The 21,035-nt window shown below is 34.5% G+C and overlaps 4 protein-coding genes across 6 annotated transcripts; 1 reads left to right on the top strand and 3 right to left on the bottom strand.

The window, feature by feature from the left end:
- Window positions 1–314: 314 nt before the first annotated feature.
- Window positions 315–4,599, top strand: LOC133691020 (probable mitochondrial import inner membrane translocase subunit TIM21). 2 transcript variants are annotated; one of them, XM_062111328.1, is made up of 8 exons: window positions 315–737; window positions 1,665–1,721; window positions 1,810–1,828; window positions 2,325–2,488; window positions 2,952–3,130; window positions 3,243–3,291; window positions 3,884–3,972; window positions 4,195–4,599. In XM_062111328.1, the coding sequence occupies exons 1-8, from the start codon at window positions 576–578 to the stop codon at window positions 4,289–4,291; spliced, it is 816 nt and encodes a 271-aa protein (XP_061967312.1). In that variant the 5' UTR covers window positions 315–575; the 3' UTR covers window positions 4,292–4,599. The 2 variants fall into 2 exon arrangements, with proteins under 2 accessions (XP_061967312.1, XP_061967311.1); XM_062111327.1 differs by having other exon boundaries at window positions 336–737; window positions 3,853–3,972.
- Window positions 4,600–7,836: 3,237 nt separating this feature from the next.
- On the bottom strand, window positions 7,837–9,405 carry LOC133691929 (E3 ubiquitin-protein ligase ATL4-like). Its single transcript, XM_062112557.1, has one exon. The coding sequence runs from the start codon at window positions 9,117–9,119 to the stop codon at window positions 8,064–8,066; it is 1,056 nt and encodes a 351-aa protein (XP_061968541.1). The 5' UTR covers window positions 9,120–9,405; the 3' UTR covers window positions 7,837–8,063.
- Window positions 9,406–12,114: 2,709 nt separating this feature from the next.
- Window positions 12,115–16,104, bottom strand: LOC133690574 (uncharacterized RING finger protein P4H10.07-like). 2 transcript variants are annotated; one of them, XR_009841475.1, is made up of 7 exons: window positions 15,756–16,104; window positions 14,585–15,382; window positions 14,206–14,376; window positions 13,669–13,814; window positions 12,516–12,626; window positions 12,269–12,427; window positions 12,115–12,162 (listed from the first exon to the last, which is right to left on the bottom strand). XR_009841475.1 is itself a non-coding variant. In XM_062110798.1 (6 exons), the coding sequence occupies exons 1-6, from the start codon at window positions 16,080–16,082 to the stop codon at window positions 12,346–12,348; spliced, it is 1,635 nt and encodes a 544-aa protein (XP_061966782.1). In that variant the 5' UTR covers window positions 16,083–16,104; the 3' UTR covers window positions 12,115–12,345. The 2 variants fall into 2 exon arrangements, 1 of the variants encoding a protein (XP_061966782.1); XM_062110798.1 differs by having other exon boundaries at window positions 12,115–12,427.
- Window positions 16,105–18,305: 2,201 nt separating this feature from the next.
- LOC133690867 (small ribosomal subunit protein uS17) lies at window positions 18,306–20,416 on the bottom strand. Its single transcript, XM_062111132.1, has 6 exons — window positions 20,298–20,416; window positions 20,160–20,200; window positions 19,987–20,087; window positions 18,961–19,105; window positions 18,727–18,816; window positions 18,306–18,616 (listed from the first exon to the last, which is right to left on the bottom strand). Exons 1-6 carry the CDS (start codon window positions 20,307–20,309, stop codon window positions 18,526–18,528), a joined length of 480 nt encoding a protein of 159 aa, XP_061967116.1. The 5' UTR covers window positions 20,310–20,416; the 3' UTR covers window positions 18,306–18,525.
- Window positions 20,417–21,035: the final 619 nt, after the last annotated feature.

Raw genomic sequence — 21,035 nt, 5'->3', positions numbered from 1 at the left:
TCCTCAAAAGTGCTTCGACACCTTGAAAAGTTCTCTTTGTACTAATCTTAATAAGACCAGCCGGTGCAAGGAAGTAGAGTTAAATAGACAAGGCAAGGAGCAATTTTTTTTTCTTCTACAAATTCAAACTCTATCTTTCTTTCTTCTTTCTCTACCTCGCTGTCTCTGTGTTTTCCCTCTGGCAGCTGCTAGGTGGCACCTCCACTCTGATTTTTGAGGGAACGAAAAGGAAAGGAAAACAATCCATTTGGTTCAAATTTGGGCTTTTTATATATGGGCCACGTTTTCGAAGAGTGAGCCCAAAGCAAAATGGTTTCATGCCTTCTTAGGTTTCTTGCACGTGTCTGCAACAAAACCCCAATTTGCTGGGCATTGGGTTTTTGGGTTGCTCTCAGTATCTCTAATACAGTGCTGTACTTGATGATATCTGGGTCTCAACTCTTATTTTCTCAAGTTCTTTTTTAGGCGAAGTAAGTCCTGTTTATACAAGGAGAATATTGAGTTGTTTTTGTAATAGAGTTTTCATCTTTTTGTTGCCAAGAGAAGAAAAGCAGAGATTTTTATAGTGTTAGAAAATGCAGCATATCAGGAGATGCAGTGGTCCTTTGAGATCTCAAAAAGGGCTGTCTTTATTTTTGGGGAGAAAAATTCTTAAGGGAGTATCTGATGTGGGTTTGGCGGCCTTTTCAACATCCATGGTTGCACAAAGAGGTGCACTTGGCAATTCAGTCACTAGGGTAAATATTTGTCTTTTTCCTTTTTTTCTTCTTTAGTATCAGTTTTGTACCTTTGAGACACCGCGACTTGCCCTCGGAGTTGAAGTTGGTTATCTTACAGCTTTTCCTGTGGTTTTTAATTCAAATTTAGCTTGTGCCTCGTATATAATTATGGTTGTTTGAAGAAATTTGCTGTGGTTAAATATTGAATACAATAGGACTTGAATATGACTGTAGTGGTAATGTATGTTTCCTCCATTGTATTATGACTTTGAGGTATGGAATGAGACCTGAATCCTATTGAAGTCCTTGTTATAAAGCATCGCCATGAATGGATTAACCTCCTGGACAAAAAAATTATCACAGCTTCTTTTTCAGATATGCCGAGCTTTCCTTTTGCTCATGGCCTAAATAATGTAATGCAAATTGACATCATGGAGTTGTAGATTTTTCCAGGTTCTGGCCTTTTAAAATGAATCAGTGATATTAGAAATATTCAGCTGGCACAAATGAGAGAGAAGCCACACAAATGCTCTTTCTGGTTATAATTTTCCTTTTCCCTTTGTGTTTCATTATAAAACTCACTCCTCCTCCTCCTTCCCCCCTCCCCCTCCTCCTTCCCCCCTCCCCATATGTGCGTTTTATATGGATCTACGAATTCAACCAATTATTCATTTCTTGTCACAGCTGCCCTTTTTCTAATTGTTGGCTCCTTTTCTCAACTTGGTTATTCAATTACTTCTGGAAATGTCTTATCAATAAACCAAATGGTTAACAGTTGTTATGATAAACTTATATTAGGAAGAAGTTATTGTTGGAAACTGTCTGCGACTCTGCTGTATTCTATAGCTTAAGTCCAATTTGATATATATATATATATATATAAGCCTACTAGTTAAATGTGATGTATTGGTATTTGATTGAAGTTATGTTTTGATGTTGACAAAGTTGCCAAAGTCAGATTACGTGAGACATTTTAGTGCCAATGCCAACCATTTGACTAAGGTGAGGTAGGTGGTTTTTTCCACTTTCATTTTCCCTCAGCTTGTAACTGCAGACTGATTTTTTTCCTGCCTCTTTTTCTAATCTGCAGGACATACTTCGGCATAATGGTCAGTGAATGTTATGCTCCATGTTATTGAATCATTATTTTTGTGTAATTCTTATATACCCAATCTGGCATAGTCTTCTCTCTTGTTGGTGAGAATTGTCCCTCTGCCTCTTAGGTTGAAGTTTTAGTAAAACGCCCATGCGCTGTTTTGAGATTTCTGCCTTGGTCTATGGTAATCATGGGAGTTTTTATTTTGCTAATCCTAGAGCTCATTTTTTATTTGCTTGGAAGAGAATTTATACAAGGACCAAAGATCTTCTAATACTGAACAGTTTTTATATTGTGTAACCAACTTAAGGGCAGGAAAAGACTTGTAGGCATACAAGTCATATAATACAGTGTTTGGTGCCATAATTTTTTTTTTCGCAAACAAAGTGCTACAAGTTTACTGACATTTTAGTGTTCAACTTGCATATCCACCGGTTCTGGAGCAACGTTGTTTTGCTTATTGCTTATCTTCTTTGTGCAAATTAATTCTTGACAATAAGATTTGGCAGGTATCCCTGCTATGTATGGAGGTCAGCCTAATAGAGAATACTTGGTTAGCCTTAGGTCATCCTCTCAAATCATGGAAACCCATGGGGAAAGCACCATTAATATTTGCTTTGCTAGATCTTTCGCATCGAAAGCTTCAAAGAAAGAGACGCATAAACAATCTGAGGTTTGAATTCAAATCAAAGTTCAAGAGCTTTCATGTTTATGTTCTATCCACATCCTATTGGGTTGCCTGATTACCGTTGAATACCTGAATGAATATTGTGTTTGACAATGCTGTTAACCATTTATCTATAAAATATTAAACTGAAATATAGACTTATTTTTATGTCGATCCTATTGCTATCTGAGTGGTTCTAGATTTTCTTGTAGGAAATAAATATTTGTTTATACTTTACTTTTGAAACAAACTGTTTCTTTCCAGACTTAGTTTCTGAATTTATTTTGTTTGACTACTAGATTATGTACTCCAGCTTAGCAGCATATGAACCAACTTGACTTCATAATTTTTTAGTTTTTCCCTTCAACTTTATATAATGGTGTCACTTTGTGTTCTTTTCAAAGAGTATGATGCTATTCTGGAAACTCATGTTTTGACTCTATTAATTGTGTTCCGCCACTCTGGACAGACCAAAAAAGACGTATCTACTGTTGAGGATCCTTTTGATGCTCCAACATACAATATCCCAGAGAAGCCTGTGACGTTTACTGAAGGTGCTTCCTACAGCATTATAATTCTTGCAGGACTTGGTGTTGCAGCTGCTGCGGCTTATGCTGTTTTTAAGGAGCTGATATTTGAACCAAAAGAGTAAGAGTTGACTTATGTAATTAAATTATATGAATATGGTTAGAAATAAACTATTCGAGTTTTGTCTCCTTTTCCTTTATTCCACTCTGATTTGCACCATGGTCTGTAATAGGTACAAGATCTTTAACAAGGCTCTGAAAAGGATTCAAGATGACAGTCAGGTTTGTGAAAATTAATACATCTTTTTCTTGGGCTTGCAATTTTAAAGCACTTGTTCCTCTTCTATTTATGATGGTTGGTGGACCTGAAAATGAGACATTATGTTACAATGGGACAATCAGTTGAGGTTGCCTGTTGTGGAAAGCCCCCAAGTATGTAACAGGAAGTCCCAAAGCAGGAAAGTCAAGCCTAATATGAATAAACCATGATAAACAAATAACTTGAGTGACTGATTATGCATTTAGTAATAAATCATATTGCTATTATCAATAGTCATTTGAAAATAAGAAAGGCAGTGGATGCTTTGGTTCAAGCAGTCAGGCACAGTTTATTGGCAAAACTAATATAGCGAAATCAAATTCTTAAGTCGATAAAACTTAAAGGCAAGATGCGAAGTCACAAAACTGTGAAGGAGGTTGTGAATGTTAAGACAGAATCCAGAAGGATCTGGTGGTAAATGTTCATAATGGTTCTCTCTGGCTACTAAGCTTTGCTGTTTTTCTGTGTTGATAGCCTTCTTGCAATTTTGTTGTTCACTTCAAATTATATTTGCTTTGAATCAGGTCAGAGTGAGAATTGGATCTCCTATTACAGGTTATGGTCAGGAAAGTAGAAATCGTGCTGCTCGCCAACGTATTCCCAATAGGATCTTTACTGATGAAGATGGTGTGGAGCATGTCCAGGTAAACTGTGAAGCATCGTGGTATCCAAGTGAAATTTTGTCTTTGTATCCAAGAAAATGCAATAGGTTCAAGGAATGTGTATAACATGTGTGAATTATCCCCTCAGTCTCCTTCTTTTAAGAAGAAAAAAGTGAAAAATCTACAAGAACAAATAAAATTAAGGATAATTTTGATTTTTTGTGTAATTTCATATCTGCTTACATGTTGCCTCATTGAATGTAGATCAATTTCTATATTCGTGGGCCGCATGGTGCTGGGAAGGTTTCTGCTGAAATGTTCAAAGACAAAGTGGACAAGCAGTGGAAGTATACATATCTAATTGTGGAGGTCATGCAACCTTCGCGATCCCAATTGATTCTGGAGTCATATATGCCAGCGCCAGTGGCCACGTAAAACATGTACACAAGTATGTCATAGCTTAGATAAGGTTTCTTTTGTACCAATTTGATCTGGAGTGGAGTCCCTAACTCGTGTCAATAGATATGAATAATTTCTAGACATTCTGGCGAGATTGATTCTTAGTTTTCTTTAGAGTTCCAGTTTTGTCCTTCCTAGCTGATAAACTTTTTTGTTCACTGAGAAAGCGAAGATCTCTAAAATCTGATTGGTTGATCACCTGAACTGAAATGGTTTGTTTGGCTGCGTACGTTGTGTGTGTGTGTGTTTCACTTGTTTAGCTCTATTGCATTATTGTAGACACTAGTGTGAATTATGCATGTGGCCTTTAGCCCAGGTGACCCATTATTATCTGTTCGTTCACTAGTTGCAAGATGTAATAAAAAAAACTTCGGCAGGATATGAAGTTCATATTATGTAATAAAAAAACTGTTGTTTTTAGAACCTTTTAGGATATTTATTTGAATTCTAAATGTAATTCTTGAAATTCAAATCAACAAGCAAATCAAGGGAGATTCTCAAATTTGCTACAATAATATCAAATCAAAAATACTATTTCAAAAATACCATCTTTTTTCTCTCTCAAAAACCCTACACCACTTCTCTTCACTGTTTCTTTCTTTTCTTCAAGAATGAGATGTGGGGTTTATGCATTATGGATGATTCAAATCAAACCTAGAATTTTAGAATTTTATGGGTTGATAGTTATAGAAATTAGATTAGATTTAAAAGGTTTGCAACGGGTTTGCATGGTTTTTTATTTTTTTTGTTTAAAATAATTTTTTTATCTTTATTCTTCAACATTTATTCAATTATAGACTAGGTTCTGTTCTTTTTATTTGTTTCCTTTAATGTAGAATTTTTTGTTGACCTTGAAAATAACTCTAGTTATTTCAAGTTTTTTTTTCTCAATTGATATTTTTTCTAACTCTATTTTTCAATATCTAGAGTAATTTTTTTAAACAATATATAAAATTATAATTTATTTTTAATTTCATCACTTTTTTTTAATCTTTTAAATTTAATCTTCATTTCTTGTAGACACTAGTTCGTTTGGTTGAAGAATTTTTTTTAACTTTTTTGTTATGATGTGTAGCCACTTAAAATTTGCACCACCCCTTCTGCAAGAAATATTTTTTTATGGTTCACCCATGAATTATCTCTGGCTATGGATATTTCAGCCACAGACGAACCTCTCAACTACCAATCAAATTAAGACTAATATGAAGGTCAACCATCTAGGTGGTGGTCAGTAATAAAAACTTGAGATTAAAAAGTTTGTTTTTTCTGTGGTTTCAGGTTCGAACCTTATGGTTGCTCATATGATGGTCACTGGAGGTTTATATGGTCGTTAACTTCAAGGCCCGTGGAATTAGTCGAGATGCGTGCAAACTGGTTCAGACACCCACGTTTAACTAAAAAAAAAATTAATATAAAGGTCCATATCACCTCAGTGAATGTGATGAATTTGAGCCCAAAAAGTATATAGTGTTATGCTATGCAGATAAAACATATATGATTATTCTCTATCTGCCACCAACCGATTAACATCAACATTGAATTCAACATCACAAAATTCAAATAATGACAACCCCCATTAAGTATTACATGTGGGGGTTTTTTCACCATACAAGGCTCCATTATTCACCATCACATACATTATTATAGATGGGCCATAAAATTTTATATTTTTTTTAATTTGATGCTCGATTTTTTTCCCTATCTAACTAGTTGTAATTAAAAATCAATTCATTTTGATTTTTTATAAAAATATAGGATTGAAAGAAGGGGGACTGGAATGAAAAATGTGTTAAACATGGGTGGCATACCATAAATTCCGCAAAAGATGCATTTTGTTCCTTTAACTTTAAAAATCATGTAAATTATACAATTTTAGTACCTTAATATTTTTTCAATTCAATTTTGGTATAAAAGAGTTTATTTTTGTTATTTTTTAGTTCCTAATTGAGAGAGGAGAGAGAGAGAGGTCACTAGATTCCAGCGGTAAAGAAAAAAAAATATCGTTAACACCGATTTAGACCACTAAAATGGATAATATTATGGTTCCACTTGATGAGAGGATTTCATATTATGTGTTTTTTTACTTTTAAAGTTCGTGAAAAAATAGATATGAGCTCGAGTTGATTTTTTGATTCGGTTTGATTTTAGTTTTTAGAACTGTTTTTTGAGGTCATTAATAGATTTATCATGATTCTTACAATGTTTTATAGGTGTTTTTGGTCAAAATGGGTTGAAAAACAGGCTTTTGGGTAAAAAAAACCAAAGCCTCTATTTTCTAGCCACTATAGTGGCTGAAATCTGAGCAAATAAGATAACGTGTCGTCTAATTTTTTTTTTTAAAAAATTGAGGCAGAAGATAGTTGCAAATAAAAAAAATTATGGGCCTGATTACACGGGCCTTAACAAAAGCCAAGCCCGGTTGTGTCTGGTCATTGTTTTTTTTCTAATTTTTTAAAAAATTAATGATTTTTTTTATGATTTTTCTCTAAATTTTATTAATTTAGATTTAAATTAATACTCATTCTCTTTTATTTTTTTGGAGAGCCTTTTTTAAATGACGATTAATTTTTTAGTTATGCATTTGAATTTGAAGAGTTTTTATGATTCATCTATAATTTTTTTTTTAATCTTTGGTATGGATGAATTTTATTTTTGAAAATAAAAAAATATTTTCATATAATATTTCTAATATGTGCAGCCTTGCATGATTTTTTTCTTTATTTGATCAATTTAATTTGTATCTCTATTTCTATTATCGTTTGCTTAAATAAAATGGTTATTTTAATAAATAAATTTAGTAAACACAGCTGGGTAAATATCTCGTATTTCAATATTAAATATTTTGATCTACATTTGTCTCTTGATTTTTCAAGTTTTATTTTTAGGTATTATTAATAATTTTTTTATTTATTTGCACATCTTGTTCTTGATTTATTTGATTACATGTATGCATAAATTTTTTTAAAAAATTTAAATTTTTTTTAAATTAAAAATATACATGAAAAAACCTGTATTTTTTTTTTTGTAGAAAATAAAAATATCTCACTTGTGTGGAAGCGTGAGTTATATGCATGGTATGTAATAAACTAAAATCTCATATTGCTGTTTCATGATTTTTCTCCCTGGAATTTCTAATCGCACCCACATTTAAAGAAAAAAAACATCAAATTATTTCTAAAAAACAGCAAGTCGTTTATTAAAATAGTCTAGTTGTAAAAGCTTGGGATCAAAAAATTTATTTTTTCTGTAGTTTCAGATTCGAGCCCTATAGTTATTTATATAATGATCATTAAAGGCTTAAATAGTCATTAACTTCAGAACTCGTAGAATTAATTAAAATACATGCAAGTTAATCGGACAACCGCGTTAAATTATATATATATATATATAAGTCTTAGTGGGACATCAATGAATCAGCTATCAAAACTAATGCCTCCAAGACTATCATTTTCTTAATACTTTAGTCTTTATCTGCAAGAAAAAGTTTGAAGACAAGAGGAAGGTACCGTTGATTCTACAGTTTCCACTCTCTCCTTTTCTGTATCCATTTCTAAGCTTTTCGTGTCACTTGGCACCTTACAGTGTGAACATGGCTAATCAACGGACCGGGCCAGGAAAAGTGCACGAGCTTTTGAATTCCATAACTGCCCATGAACAGCTTATCTATTCACGAATCATACCCCTGAAAACCAACGAAACAGCTCACTAATTTCTTCTCCAACACGACTCGCCCCCAAACCATAATCTCCGCCACCGGCAATCTCGCTCCGGCCACTTCTACCGGTCAATAACCTTCCAGAACCTCTAAAAGATGTCGAACGTGAAGAGAGAGAAGCAGACAACCTATCAACATATTCTCTTAACAAACTTCCTCTCGCCGAAGCCACTTCCGCTGCCAGAATCGGCTCCTCAGACAATGTCAGACCACCCCCGCGACCACTCTCCTTCGACATACTCCTTCTGTGCGATTGACTGATAGTAACCTCTGATTCCTCCTCCACGACATAATCAAACGAACCAACTGAGTACGAGCTCCGATCCTCGCCTGCAGCGGCGGAAGCTGTGGCTGTAGAGAGAGAGGACGCGGGGTTAGGTGCAGTATGTTCTCGACGGCTAATAGAGCCAATCTCAAGGCGGAAGCTATCACCACCACGAGCGTCACCTTCAAAGAGAGCTTTGGCGACCTCTGATTCCGAAAAATGAATACGAGACCGGCAAAGAGGACACGATTGGTTAGAATTGAGCCATCTTTCAATGCAATGTGCATGGAAAGCATGACAGCAGAGCGGAAGCAATCGCAGGATATCCTCTGGTTCGAACGTCGACAAACAAACCGCGCAATCGCCGCTGGAGATTTCAGGGGAAGAGGATGGTCTGTGTTTGATGGAGGAGAAAGAGAAGAGAGGGAGTGAGTCAGAAACGGAAGACTCTAAATCTTCCGGTGAAACACGATGGTTGTTGTTACTGGAGAGGCGGTTAGAGGATAAGGTTGTTATTGTGGTAGCTGTGGCGGTGGTTCTAGAGGGAGAAAGGTGGCGGAGGGAACGGCGGCTTAAGATACGAAGGAGGAAACAAAGAGAAACAGAGACTAACAGAGTTGCGGAGAGGATTAAAACGATGATCAAAATGCTTGAGTTTAGGTTCTGAAAGGGCGACTTGGTGCCTCCGCTTGTATCGCTGGCCTCGTCGGTGTTGTTTAGAGGGATAAACGAATATAGAGGAGCGGACATTTTATAGTTTTTAGAGAGATATGAGGCTGGTAAAATGGGCGGGTTTGCTTTTTACAAGTGCGGGTGTGTGTAAGATAGTAATATGCACGCGAGATGGGTGGTGGTGGTGGTGGTGGTGGTTTATGGCACGGGTTTCCCCTGCCGAGTCATTGAATGGAAATCTCTTGAGTAAATAAATCTCGCTGTTCTTCAAGAGGAGGCGGGGGGGCCGTCTCCGTGATAAATGTAAGAAAAAAGAGGGCTCCATCCATTACAAACTCCTACTTCCAAGTAAGTAAGTGATGACTATTAAATAAGATAATGTTTCTTTCCCAACTTAGAAATCTGACCATGTAATATTATAAATAGTATTGTTTTTATAAGAAAAGAAAAGAAGAAGCATGCAAATTAAGGTTTGTTGAGTGGACAATCAGATTCCAATCCGATCAAGCAGGATTTAGTCATCATCCTGTGTTGGAATGTAAGAGTAATCATCCTAAGAGAGTATTTATTTTTGTTTCCCCTTGCAAATGCAAATCAATTCTAGTTTAAATCAATCCAATTGCGGAGAGATTCCCCTGACATCAAATAGACGTAGGTTAAGTTTGTTTTTTTTATATATATATCCCCGTCTATTATTATTTATCTTTTAAAGTATTTTTTATTTAAAAATAAATTAAAATAATATTTTTTATTTTTTAAAATTTATTTTTAACATAATAAAAGTTAAAACTAAAAGGTTTAAAACTAAAAAAATATTATAAAGAAAAAAAATAAAAATAAATTAAATATAAAAATAAATAAATTGGTGATCGCCTTAACATCGTTTGGAAATATAATGCAAATCTAGTTTAAAAAAAAATTAAATTTTTTATTAAAAATTAAAATTTTTTATATAATTTAAATCGTTTTAATATACTGATCTTAAAAATAATTTTTAAAAAATAAAAAAAAATATTTTGATATATTTTAATATAAAAAACACTTTAAAAATGACTGTAACTAAACTCTCAAACCGGCACCAATTAAAAAGAGTTGCTGAATGCATTAATTTACTTGGACATTGGGGATTAACGAAGCAGGAGATGAGAGAGCATCATTCTATTGTATAGAATAATAGATGAATGTGGAAGTAAAAGTAGCCTGACTAAACCATCTTCTGCTTTCAATAATATATATATATATATATATATATATATATATATATATATATATATATATATATATATATATATATATATATTGGGGGTGGGGGGGGGGGGGGATCTTTCTCTTTGTGCACGCCGCGTTGCTTCATTCACACTCTTGGCATGCTTCTGATAACAAAAACAAACTGAGCAGTGCTCCATCTGACAAAACATTCCCTCCCACCTTGTTGGTTGCAGGTGTGGTCTTGTTACCATCAAACATAAATTAGTTCCACAAATCTGTTATGAAATGTTTTTTTTCCCCCAGCCTAAAAACACGGAAGAAGACAAACCACATTGGGGTGCTTGAAGAAAAGGATCTGCATGTCAAACAAACTAGAGCTTTTGATTCAATTAGTTCACTATTAATGCTAAAACGATGGGTTTTAGCTCCTGACTAACTAGATTGACGGCCAGAGTTCCGCCACGATCGAACCAGACCCTTTTTTTTAATGAAAAAACTCGATATATTCAAGCATTACAAGCGTATTTTGAAAAAGTAAGAAAATGTTTGTGTTTCTCTCTCCATTAGGAATATGGATGTCGATTGGATAGTGTATCCTATCTAATAATTAATGGATACAAAATTTATATTATTTAATAAAAAAATAAAATAGTAATTTACATAATTAAGATGTATGTATATATATTAAATAATAAAATTATAAATGTAATACGTGTATATGTGATGTGTGTGTGTGTGTGTGTGTATACAGGCATACGCCATCAAGTTTCCACAGACCATTTTCTTGCATATCGACCATTTTAATCAACTCGAAGTCATTCAGAACCTCGGTGCCTTGCTGGTATTGACAATAAAGAACAAATTTTTTTCTTGCTAAAATAACATTCGATTACTATCTCATGGTTAAAAATTATAAATGTAATACGTGTATTTTTGTACTAATATATAAAAAAAAATTAATATCTCTGTATTTTATTTGATTAATGAAGAACAAGACATAACAAAATATAGAAAAATTTGTTCAATTCTTGATATATATTATCATCAAACTTGCAATCTTTAAAACATCAATAAAGATCATTATTTTCACTTTAGTTTATAATGAGAATTATTTATTTTTTTAAACTTAAAATGGTAATTTCTCCGCATATTAAAATTATGTTAAAAATATTTTGTAATCATTATTAAAAAAATCATTACTAAAAATAATATAGTTAAATCATAATTTTCTTAAGTATTAAATCATTTCTCTAAATAAATTTTATAATAAAATAATTAATCAAACCAATCATATATCAAATAAAATATTTTCAGCAACACAAAATCAAAATATAACATAGTTGAAAATAAAAAATAATAATTTTATCCCAAATCCACATTTTTTTTTATCATCTAATTCTCACTCTTTCATTATTAAATCTAATTTCTTTGAGAAGATCAATTTTCATTTCACTATATCATGTATGTTCTAGTCTTTATATTGATTTTTTTAATAATAATATTCATTAATCTTTATAATGATAAACAACTCACTCAACGAGTAATAATTTTTTTTTAATATAAATCACTCTTACAATTAATTTCATTCAATTCATAAAAAAAAAATCTAACCTAATTTATTTATTTTTTCATTGTTACAAGCTATTAAATTGTACGAAAGAATCTATACTCTCTCTTTTTGTTTATATTTCTCTTTTTTTATTATTATTATTTCTACTTTTATATTTTCTAGTTTTCAAATTTAATGATAGGAATTAAGTTGATAAAATCAATGATCTGAATGTAAGAATAAAGATTGAAATTACTAGGAAAAACAAAACTTAGGGGCTCAGACATACCAAAAATCCTATTGCATGCACCAAACTTTCCATAACCTTATTCAAGGCCCTTTGATAATATTAGATTTCCAGAACTGTTGACAGCATATAATTACACAGCAGGCTAAACTTCAGGTGAAAAGCATAAAGAGTAGGATATCAAAAAGAAGAAAAAAGAAAATTCCTAACATATAAACTTGCCTTGTGTTCTTGAGGAAAGACTACAGAGCATTTCAGGAAAAAACCTTGCTTTATTTACAAGTCTTTATACACATGCATCAAAGTGATGTGATCTCTGGGTTTGAGGCTGGACTTTCAACGTTTCCCTTGCAAACACCGTCTCTGCAGAGAGGGCATACACTGAAAGCCGAGACAAAAGAACAATGAGAACTCAACTTATAATCAGCCCAGGTCAACTAAAACAAGAAGGATGGTACTGATAGCTTACCCATGTATTTCCTTGAGCCATTTGTCAACACATGACATGTGGTATTCATGAGAACATGGGAGAACTCGAATTTTATCTCCTTCCTCGTAGTCAACCAAGCAAATGTGACACCTTCAAACAAAAGTAGTTATTTTTACTAAATACTGGTCAAGATTAATTGAGGAGAACAAAAATTAAGTTCAAAAGGCGTTTGAAAGGAAGTGAACATTGCTATAAACAGTAGCATGCATGTTGATTATTCAGAATCATGACCGGTAGATAAATGATCTAAGTTCTTGATTTATGCATAAAGTTTCATATAATTGATCTGCATAAAAAAAAAGTAAATAGAAGTATATTTACTACTAAGGGCTCCTGTATAGATTCACACTCCTCTAGTCCTATTGAATGAAGTGCCGGTCAAGAGAATGGAAGGGTTGACGAATTCAGAGATAAGAGAAGTGAAAATCAACCTAGAGGCACCAAATGCGATCCCAGAAGCGCAGTGATGTAGAGAGATATTGCAACAAAAGTTATGTGTAATAATTCTCCACAGAGCTCAGGTGTTATTCCATTCAGGAAAATTCGAGTTTGAAGGACAGCTGTTCAAACACTGTGGCTTACTTGGCAACCATCAATATATATTTTCCTGTTCCATTTCATTTCTATCTATACATTTTTTGCTTTCACATTTTGATCAAGTTCAAAAAAATTTCATTGTTAGCATGATCCTGCGATACAATTCACATGGTCAGAATTTTTTTTACCAATTCACCACTTATAAAACAAGATTAAAAAAGCAAGTACAAATGCGGGGAGAGAGCATGTCTCGGGTAGGTACAAGAAGAATGGTAAATCTTTCTCGCGCTACCCCATTCGTTGTAGCAGGAAGTGAGGGGTGCCAGAAAGGAGGAGAGTGAGAGAAGCTAGGAAATTATTGTTAATGCAAGTAAGTCTTGGATTATTTCCTCGAACTTTTACTTTTTCTGCAGTGTGTCAGAGCTACAAACACCAATATTATTCAAATCCATGAATTGTTTTAATTATGAAATCCTCTTAACTCAACGTCCCTATTACAATACCTAGCTGCCTTTTTTCTCCATAAATCAAATCAAAGTACGATGGCAACACAAGTACATGCATATTCAAATGATGAAAAAAAAATAGCACTTACTGTTGTTCATGCTGTGCCACATTTTCAGTTCCCTGGAACTTTTTATAATTCTTCAGAGGAAACGAATTTACAACAGCTTCCGGAGCAGGAAGTGAGAGCATGGAAGGTGATAGGGACAGGCGATGGTGATGGATTTCCTCTAAAACCTAGAAAATAAACGTAATAAGAAACTACGAAAAAGTATGAGTATAGGACGACTCTGCATAGGTGATGATTATGAACATGCTTCGCATTAGACAAATGTTACAAGCCCATATCCATTCCATTTCACAAGTCTTTACAAAATGTACCTGATAATTTAGTACAGCCACAAAGGTTTATAGACAGTAGTTGCCATGGAGGAGCCATTTGAGTTTATGTGCATCAATGCTTTCAGTAAAGGAAGACATGCAAGTTAAAAGATGTGATTTGCACTAAACATTCTCCTATGGAGAAAGAGAAGCTAATAACATCACACAATGCAAGCTGTTGACACTTCTCAAGGCATAGAACCAGCAGAGTACCTCAAAAATAGTAACCTTAACAGAATGCATTTACCTCGAAAAGTGCATCTGCCAGCAGGATTATTTGTGAAATACTTCCATGGCTGCTGGACTCGACAGCCACAGAAGAGGATTCACATGAGCATGCACCATTAGGATGAAGCCCAGCTGGACACAAGGAAGTTTCCCAACCTAGCTCATCACGTACATCATGAAATGTTTCTCTCTGAAATAATCAATGGAAATGTAAAAAAACATAATAAACAGGAAATAGCAATCTAGAAGCATAGGAATTCTAAATAAATTGAATTGCATGCGTCAAAGAACCTCTAGTTTGATAAATTATTGATCATATGATCCAATGAGTTTTCTGGGTCTATTGCCAATTTCACCCATAAATAGCTTAAATAAGAAGGAAATGTATAAACTATTACCCTTGATTGCCATCGTCGTTCACTCCTGTGATGACTTCTAGTGCCAGGATATCTAGATTCACGACCAACTCCATCGAAACGTAGATCGCCACTAAAATCAAGGAGCCATCTGTCATGAGATCCTAGATCATCAGCATGACTAGTTGTAAATACTACGGTTGGAGAATCTCTATTCCTTCTCAAATTGCTTCTTGAGAAAGCATCCCAAAACATCCTTCTACTATTTCTTCTTGCCTCACGGTTACTAATTTCTGCTAAGCTAATTGACAAAATGTTGGAATGTATGTTGACCACATCAACAAGAAGCACTCTTGCAGCTCTTGCTTCTCGTTCCCTGTCAGATGAGAGAAATTCTGGACATGGTTGTGGAGATAATAAGGAAGCAGGAATGACAGAATTTGTATTAGACAAATCCATATTTGCATTTGAAATGGACTCCCCATTTGAATCTAGGTTCCCAGAATCCTGACCCACAACGCCTGCCACTGCTGTATCATCAGGGACAGATGCTGTTGGCGTCTGTTCTTTTACAGAAGTATTCACTGCATGGGCTTCCATAGTACTGCCAATTATATTCACCTGCTGAGATTGTGACTCGCTATTTTTAAAAGCAGAAGCATCCTCAACATTACCATTACTACTTCCAGATAAGTCCCCACTTTCAGCACTGGAACTACTTAACCCAGTTTCCAAACCAAAGTTAGAAGATGAGGCCTGCTTGTAGCTTGCTGACACATCATGAAAAGTAGCTAAATTTTCAAGAGATCCTGCCAATGATTCATCCACATGATCACCCATCTGAAAGTCAAAATCAGTCTCAGAATTACTCCATTACAAGATAGTTCGGTCAACTTTCGATTTCCAAGGTAGTAATTTTTTTTTAATTTAATATGAAAGAAAGAAAGGAAAAAGGAAAATAAAACATCAGAGACCCACTTCAAGATTCTATATTTAGCTTCCGTTCATTTTTATAGACTTTATTCTAACATTTTTATTTTTTTTTGAGCAGCCACTGAAAAATAGATAACTAAAGAGAACCATCAATACTAAATTATATTCATCAGTCAGAAACGAGAGAATCCTTTAGCACTAAACTGCAATTAAAGAACTTCAAATAGATTAAAAAAAAGGGAGAGCTAATTGAAAAGGAGAGAAATGATTGTTAAAGAACCTCAATAGGAGACTGAGAAGCAGAACCACCACAAAAGACAGAAGCAAGGGCTCTGCGCTTGAACCTGTTAGTCCCTGACCCAGATGGGGTTGACCCATTTAACCTGCTGTTGCTTGAACCCATATATGTTTTATTATTATTATTATTGTTATTTGAGCTGAAGAGAGAAAACACAAACAAAGAGCGAAAGAAAGACTGAATATACAGAGAGTCAGAGACAGAGGAAGGAAATGACAGAGAAGAAAGCAAAAGACTTAACCAAGAACCACATGTAAGCAACCGGGCCCGCTGATGTTGATCAGACGGTCCAGTTCTACGAAGAGACATTTGAGAAAAACTTTAAGTGGGACCCATCATAGCTTGGATTTCTACGAAGCTTACTCTGGCTTGAATTTGAAGCAGCACCAGCACAGGCAAAGAATAAATTAAAGTGCCAGAGTACTTTAATGACTCGCTTTCGCTGTCATATTATCAACTACTGAGAAAATAACATGGAGATTTACAGCAAAATATTGTATCCTAGGAATGGTTTTCAGCAATTAAAGTTTTATAATCCTACAAAGTTTTTAACGATGTTTTTATTTGTTGTATTTGCTTAGTTTTTCTTCTAACAAGAACAAGAGAATGATTTAAACATAGGATCAGCTTTTATAAATTAAAATAGAGGTATTTTTAGTAGAATTTGAGAGAGACAGAGTTTACACTTTGTACGGCTAAACATTGTTTTTTTTATGATGCTTCTATACAAGTTATAACCTTGAGAATTTTATTCAGAGTCATAAATGATAAAAATCCCCGGTAATAAAGCTCGATGTTGTTAATCTTCTTTGGTGTCAAACAAATCAAATAGACTTCTTTTTAGCAAAAAGAAAACCATTAACAGAGAAGTTCTTGACAGCCAAATAGTCTTTTCAAATGTTGCTCAAGCTATTAAAGAAGAAAGCATACTCTTCTTTGGTGATCTCCTTAGGCTTGCACAATCAGATAGTTTTCTGTTTGTTAATGAACTATTATCTATAAGAATCCTCCTTGATCTTCTTCTTCTTTAATTCAGTCTCATTTTCCTTAACATCTTCCTCAAAATCACCCTTCTCTTTCTTTTTTATCACCCATCCATATAATTCTCAACTTCTTACACGTTCGCACAAGAAACTCAATCTTTTCATCCAACTCTTCATTTTCAAAAGATCCAGAAGCCAATTCATGATAAACGACATTCTTTTTATTCAAATAATTAAACTTTGCTTTATTTTCTTCAAAACTCACTTCTTGTTTCTCTCCAGAACTAACCTATTTGTATTTATTTTCTTCAATGGGTTCTTGACGTGATGAGAATTTAACATTAACAATTATTTTTCTTATGGTTAACTGGATGGTTGTATAGTATTGAAGAGCATTGATAACTGAATAAATATCATGCATTTGAAGAGAAGAGCCTAGTTTTCAGGACGAAGCACAACTAGCTTTGTTATAATCCTGAATGGGCAAGACAGTTAAAGCATGTTATTTTCAGAAATTTCATTAATTTCTTGAAGTTTTTGACAAATGTTTTGCTTTCGTTATTCAAATATCTTGTTGTGTTCTTCCAAAGCCTTTGTCATGTTGTTTCCCACCATGTTTTTTCATTAATTCTTCATGTTTTTTCTTCAAATATCTTATTGCCTAATGAACATGTTATTCTTTGCGATGCTTTTATGCACTTCATTCCAGTTGCTAACTGTTTCTAACTGCTTCTAGCTAACTATAATCACTAACTAAACCTGCCATGTGTTCAAAGACTACTAACTAATTGTAACGAGCTTCAACTATCATCATTGCTACTGATTTGCAAGCTTCGACCACTGTCATGCTGATCTGCCGCTTCAGCTTGCTTGTTATCTTACTGTTTATTTGGGAATGCGGTTTCCTAACAAATGTATTTTAATTTTTTTTTTGTAAAACTTTAAAAATATATATATTTTATATCATTTTAACATGTTAATTTCAGAAATAATTTTTTAAAAATAAAAAATATCATTTCAATACAAAACAAAAAGTTATTTAAAAAGCAAACACCACTAACCCAATAGTATAAGCATTCATAACAAAACATTCGACGATGGACATGAAGAAGATTAATGTCTTCCTACAAATTGATGTTTATATATGTAATCTGTCAAGTATTACTGTAGATGCAGCCTTCGTATGTATTCGCATACAAGTAGTATCAGTTCGGGTTTACCACAACTCCAGTGCCTCAAGGCTTATATGATTAACAAACTAAAACAAGCGTCCAAGGCAACAGGAGTGCGACACCAACTTATATAATCAGGGCATCGTGCTCATGTCAAGGCGTCAGTCATAATACCCCAAGTCAAGTCTTGCCATTTATGCTAACCTTACATAGCTATGCTAAAACATTCTACACGATAGTTGATAGCAAATGGCTACAGAATTATCGGCGCAACTGCAACTAGGAAAAGAAGATCACTGATTTGGTGGTGCCCTGCGAGGGAGAAGATTAAAGGATGGATATTACAGACGAAAAACACAAATGATAAAACACCTATCAGAACGAAACAATAAATATCCTCAAAATTGCAAATCTGGATCTTCCATCGATAGTAACAGTAACAGAACAAAATCTAGGATATCGTAAAGAAGAGAACAGTAAAGAAAAGAACAGCATCCATGCATTCAATTAAATCTAAAGACTGATAAAACAGCGAAGGTCATCGCCTATAGGTCTATTAAATTCCGGCACCATCACATCATTAGAGAAGCCAGCTTCTTACATTGCTGTAAAAGCCTTCTTTGCACCACCAGAAGATCCTGCTGGGATGACCTTCAACACATTGAACCTCACTGTCTTGGACAATGGCCTGCAATACAAAGAACAGAAGTACATATATAATGATTCTGCAGTGACTTTTGACTACTGCCAAAGAAAATTAATTGGTTTAGATAGAGAGGAATGATGACGGGCGCAGACCTGCATTGACCAATGGTAACATGATCTCCTTCTCTGATCCGGAAACAGGGGGAGATGTGAGCTGGGATGTTTGAGTGCCTCTTCTCATATCTAAACGATAATCAGCAAGACAAAAAATATCACTTAGTACACGGCGGGGGGAATCAAGTAGGTGGCATTTTATTTAAAGGAACCAGAAGAAAAGGTAGCAGGACTAGGACTAAAGTAGAAAACAAAAAAAGAGCAAGTCCTTGCCTCTGGTATTTTTTGACCCAGTGAAGGTAGTTCCTCCTAACAATAATGGTTCTGTTCATTTTTGCGCTGTGGCAAGTACCAGCCAAGATACGTCCTCTGACAGAAACAGTGCCAGTGAATGGGCATTTCTTATCAATGTATGTTCCTGTGAACAAAATATACAACCTAGGTGAAAAAAAAACCTTTCACGGGATTTTAAAACAGATGCCAGAAACGTGAAAAAAGCACCGCGGTACAAGAGCATCATTTTCCTTCTCAGCAAGTAGAGAATCGACTAACAATTCCATAATGTCTATAATGATCAATCATCTGGTGAACTAATTAGCAATGACATCAAGAATGCAAGTAAAAAATTAAAAAAGATGCATAAATGCCCCTGAGCTGTTCAAGGCCAGGTTATCTCAAACCATATCGAAGGATGCAAAGGAATCATCCTGTTGTTACAAGATCTAATGAAGTTTGAGCATACAATACATGAACCTGCCGGCAATGAGCAAAAACTGCAGCTCCGGCACTCCATTAGATAGTCAACAATCTGAACTCTAATTAAAGCAATTAGACCGACCTCACAAGTTCACAGATAATGCTCGAGATACATCTCTGAATTCAGGACAACTTTTCATACCAACAATGATTCAATGAGCAAAAGGTACCAATGAGTAAAATCTCCAGGTGAATAAAACTAGGAAACTCCAAACAAGATGATTGACAGATAGAGATTCTGCCAACCATATTGCCTCGCATCCATGGGCAACTTAACCAAACAAACGAAGAAGTGAAAACCCATGGTCACATAAAGGCTCTGAGCAGCCCTGTATGGCAACAAGACCAGCAGGATTCTAGTTATAATTTTTAAAACTGACTGCAGCATTGAGTTTTTATTGAATTTAACATACTCTTTCCAAAAATATTCAACCTAAAAATATATATATATATAGTACAATCGTGCAAAAGCGAAGCACGCTTCTACATTTTCAAACAAGGGTAAAAGAGCCAGGATGAGAGTAAAATAATGAAGAAGCAAACCTTCAATAGCATCTCTGGGTGTTTTGAATCCCAGTCCAATGCTTTTCCAGAACCTATTTCCTCCCTTTCCGGGCCTCTTCCCCTTTCCAGACTTCTTCGAGCTAAAAAATAAAAACATTAACGCAAACACAGTAAACAACATGAAAAAACATAAACATGGCAGAACACGTTACCTCAGGAAAACCCTGGGCTGCTTCAAGAATGCCTTCTCCGTCTACAGATGATAACAAAAACAAATCAGATCGAAAGTAGATTCAAACGACACAGCGCATGATCTCATAAGTAAGGGAAGACAGGAGCAGAGGGGCTACCTGCTCAGCCATGGTTGTGGTTGTTGATGTGCTGCTGCTGCTTTGCTGAGAGAGGAGTACAAGTTGAAAAACCCTAGGCGGCTAAATGAGGATGAGTGATGTGTGCATTTTATACTTGCTATGGGCTTCCTACTGGGTTTTGTATTATGGGTTCAGAGATATAATTCAAGTCCAGCCCAGTAAAGTGTGGGATTTTTTTATTTTATTTTTTTCATCAAGGAGTTTTGGGAAAACCTCAAAGACACCCCAACCCAACTATTGGAGTGGTATAAAGTTTACCCCCATTTTATTTTTTGTATTGCTTTCGGCCTACAACAAATTGGATTTCTCGATTAGGTCCTTTGATTATAATTCATTAACAAACAATGTTAGGTTACCAACAATACGGTGCCATTTCTTATATGAAATAAGTACAGTCTGGACATCGATTAAAAAACGGCATTAAGAATTTTTAAAACTCAAGTGGCAAAATTGACAAAGAAAAAACAAATCTGGGTGCAATATTAGACGAGCATTTATTTTAATTTTAGCGACAACATTGTAGCTAGTATCCAAGAAAATTCATTAAATTCATTTAAATGCATTGAGACGATACGAGGGATGCACCTTTAAAATCCTCTAGTGATAAAACTTGCAAGTCAGTCCAATGATGCTTCTTACCATTAAATGAATAAATAAATAAATAAATTTGAGGGGATGTAATTTAACTGGTTAAGTTCTATATTTGTTCTCTAAAGA

Source organism: Populus nigra, chromosome 4 (genome assembly GCF_951802175.1).
Source record: "Populus nigra chromosome 4, ddPopNigr1.1, whole genome shotgun sequence".
NCBI classification, from domain to species: domain Eukaryota; kingdom Viridiplantae; phylum Streptophyta; class Magnoliopsida; order Malpighiales; family Salicaceae; genus Populus; species Populus nigra.
This window is presented reverse-complemented; position numbering and strand designations above follow the sequence as displayed.

What these genes read in the sequence shown, in the direction of transcription:
- LOC133691929 (XM_062112557.1), bottom strand. Translation starts at nt 9,119, where the DNA reads ATGTCCGCTCCTCTATATTCGTTTATCCCTCTAAACAACACCGACGAG.
- LOC133691020 (XM_062111327.1), top strand. Translation starts at nt 576, where the DNA reads ATGCAGCATATCAGGAGATGCAGTGGTCCTTTGAGATCTCAAAAAGGG. An exon ending in AGACGCATAAACAATCTGAG is followed by an intron (nt 2,489 to 2,951) that starts GTTTGAATTCAA and finishes CACTCTGGACAG; the next exon opens with ACCAAAAAAGACGTATCTAC. An exon ending in GGATTCAAGATGACAGTCAG is followed by an intron (nt 3,292 to 3,852) that starts GTTTGTGAAAAT and finishes GCTTTGAATCAG; the next exon opens with GTCAGAGTGAGAATTGGATC.
- LOC133690867 (XM_062111132.1), bottom strand. An exon ending in TGGGTCAAAAAATACCAGAG is followed by an intron (nt 18,817 to 18,960) that starts GCAAGGACTTGC and finishes ATTATCGTTTAG; the next exon opens with ATATGAGAAGAGGCACTCAA. An exon ending in GTTACCATTGGTCAATGCAG is followed by an intron (nt 18,617 to 18,726) that starts GTCTGCGCCCGT and finishes TTTGTATTGCAG; the next exon opens with GCCATTGTCCAAGACAGTGA.
- LOC133690574 (XM_062110798.1), bottom strand. Translation starts at nt 16,082, where the DNA reads ATGTCTCTTCGTAGAACTGGACCGTCTGATCAACATCAGCGGGCCCGG. An exon ending in AACGACGATGGCAATCAAGG is followed by an intron (nt 14,377 to 14,584) that starts GTAATAGTTTAT and finishes TGATTATTTCAG; the next exon opens with AGAGAAACATTTCATGATGT. An exon ending in TGGCTCAAGGAAATACATGG is followed by an intron (nt 12,428 to 12,515) that starts GTAAGCTATCAG and finishes CTCGGCTTTCAG; the next exon opens with TGTATGCCCTCTCTGCAGAG.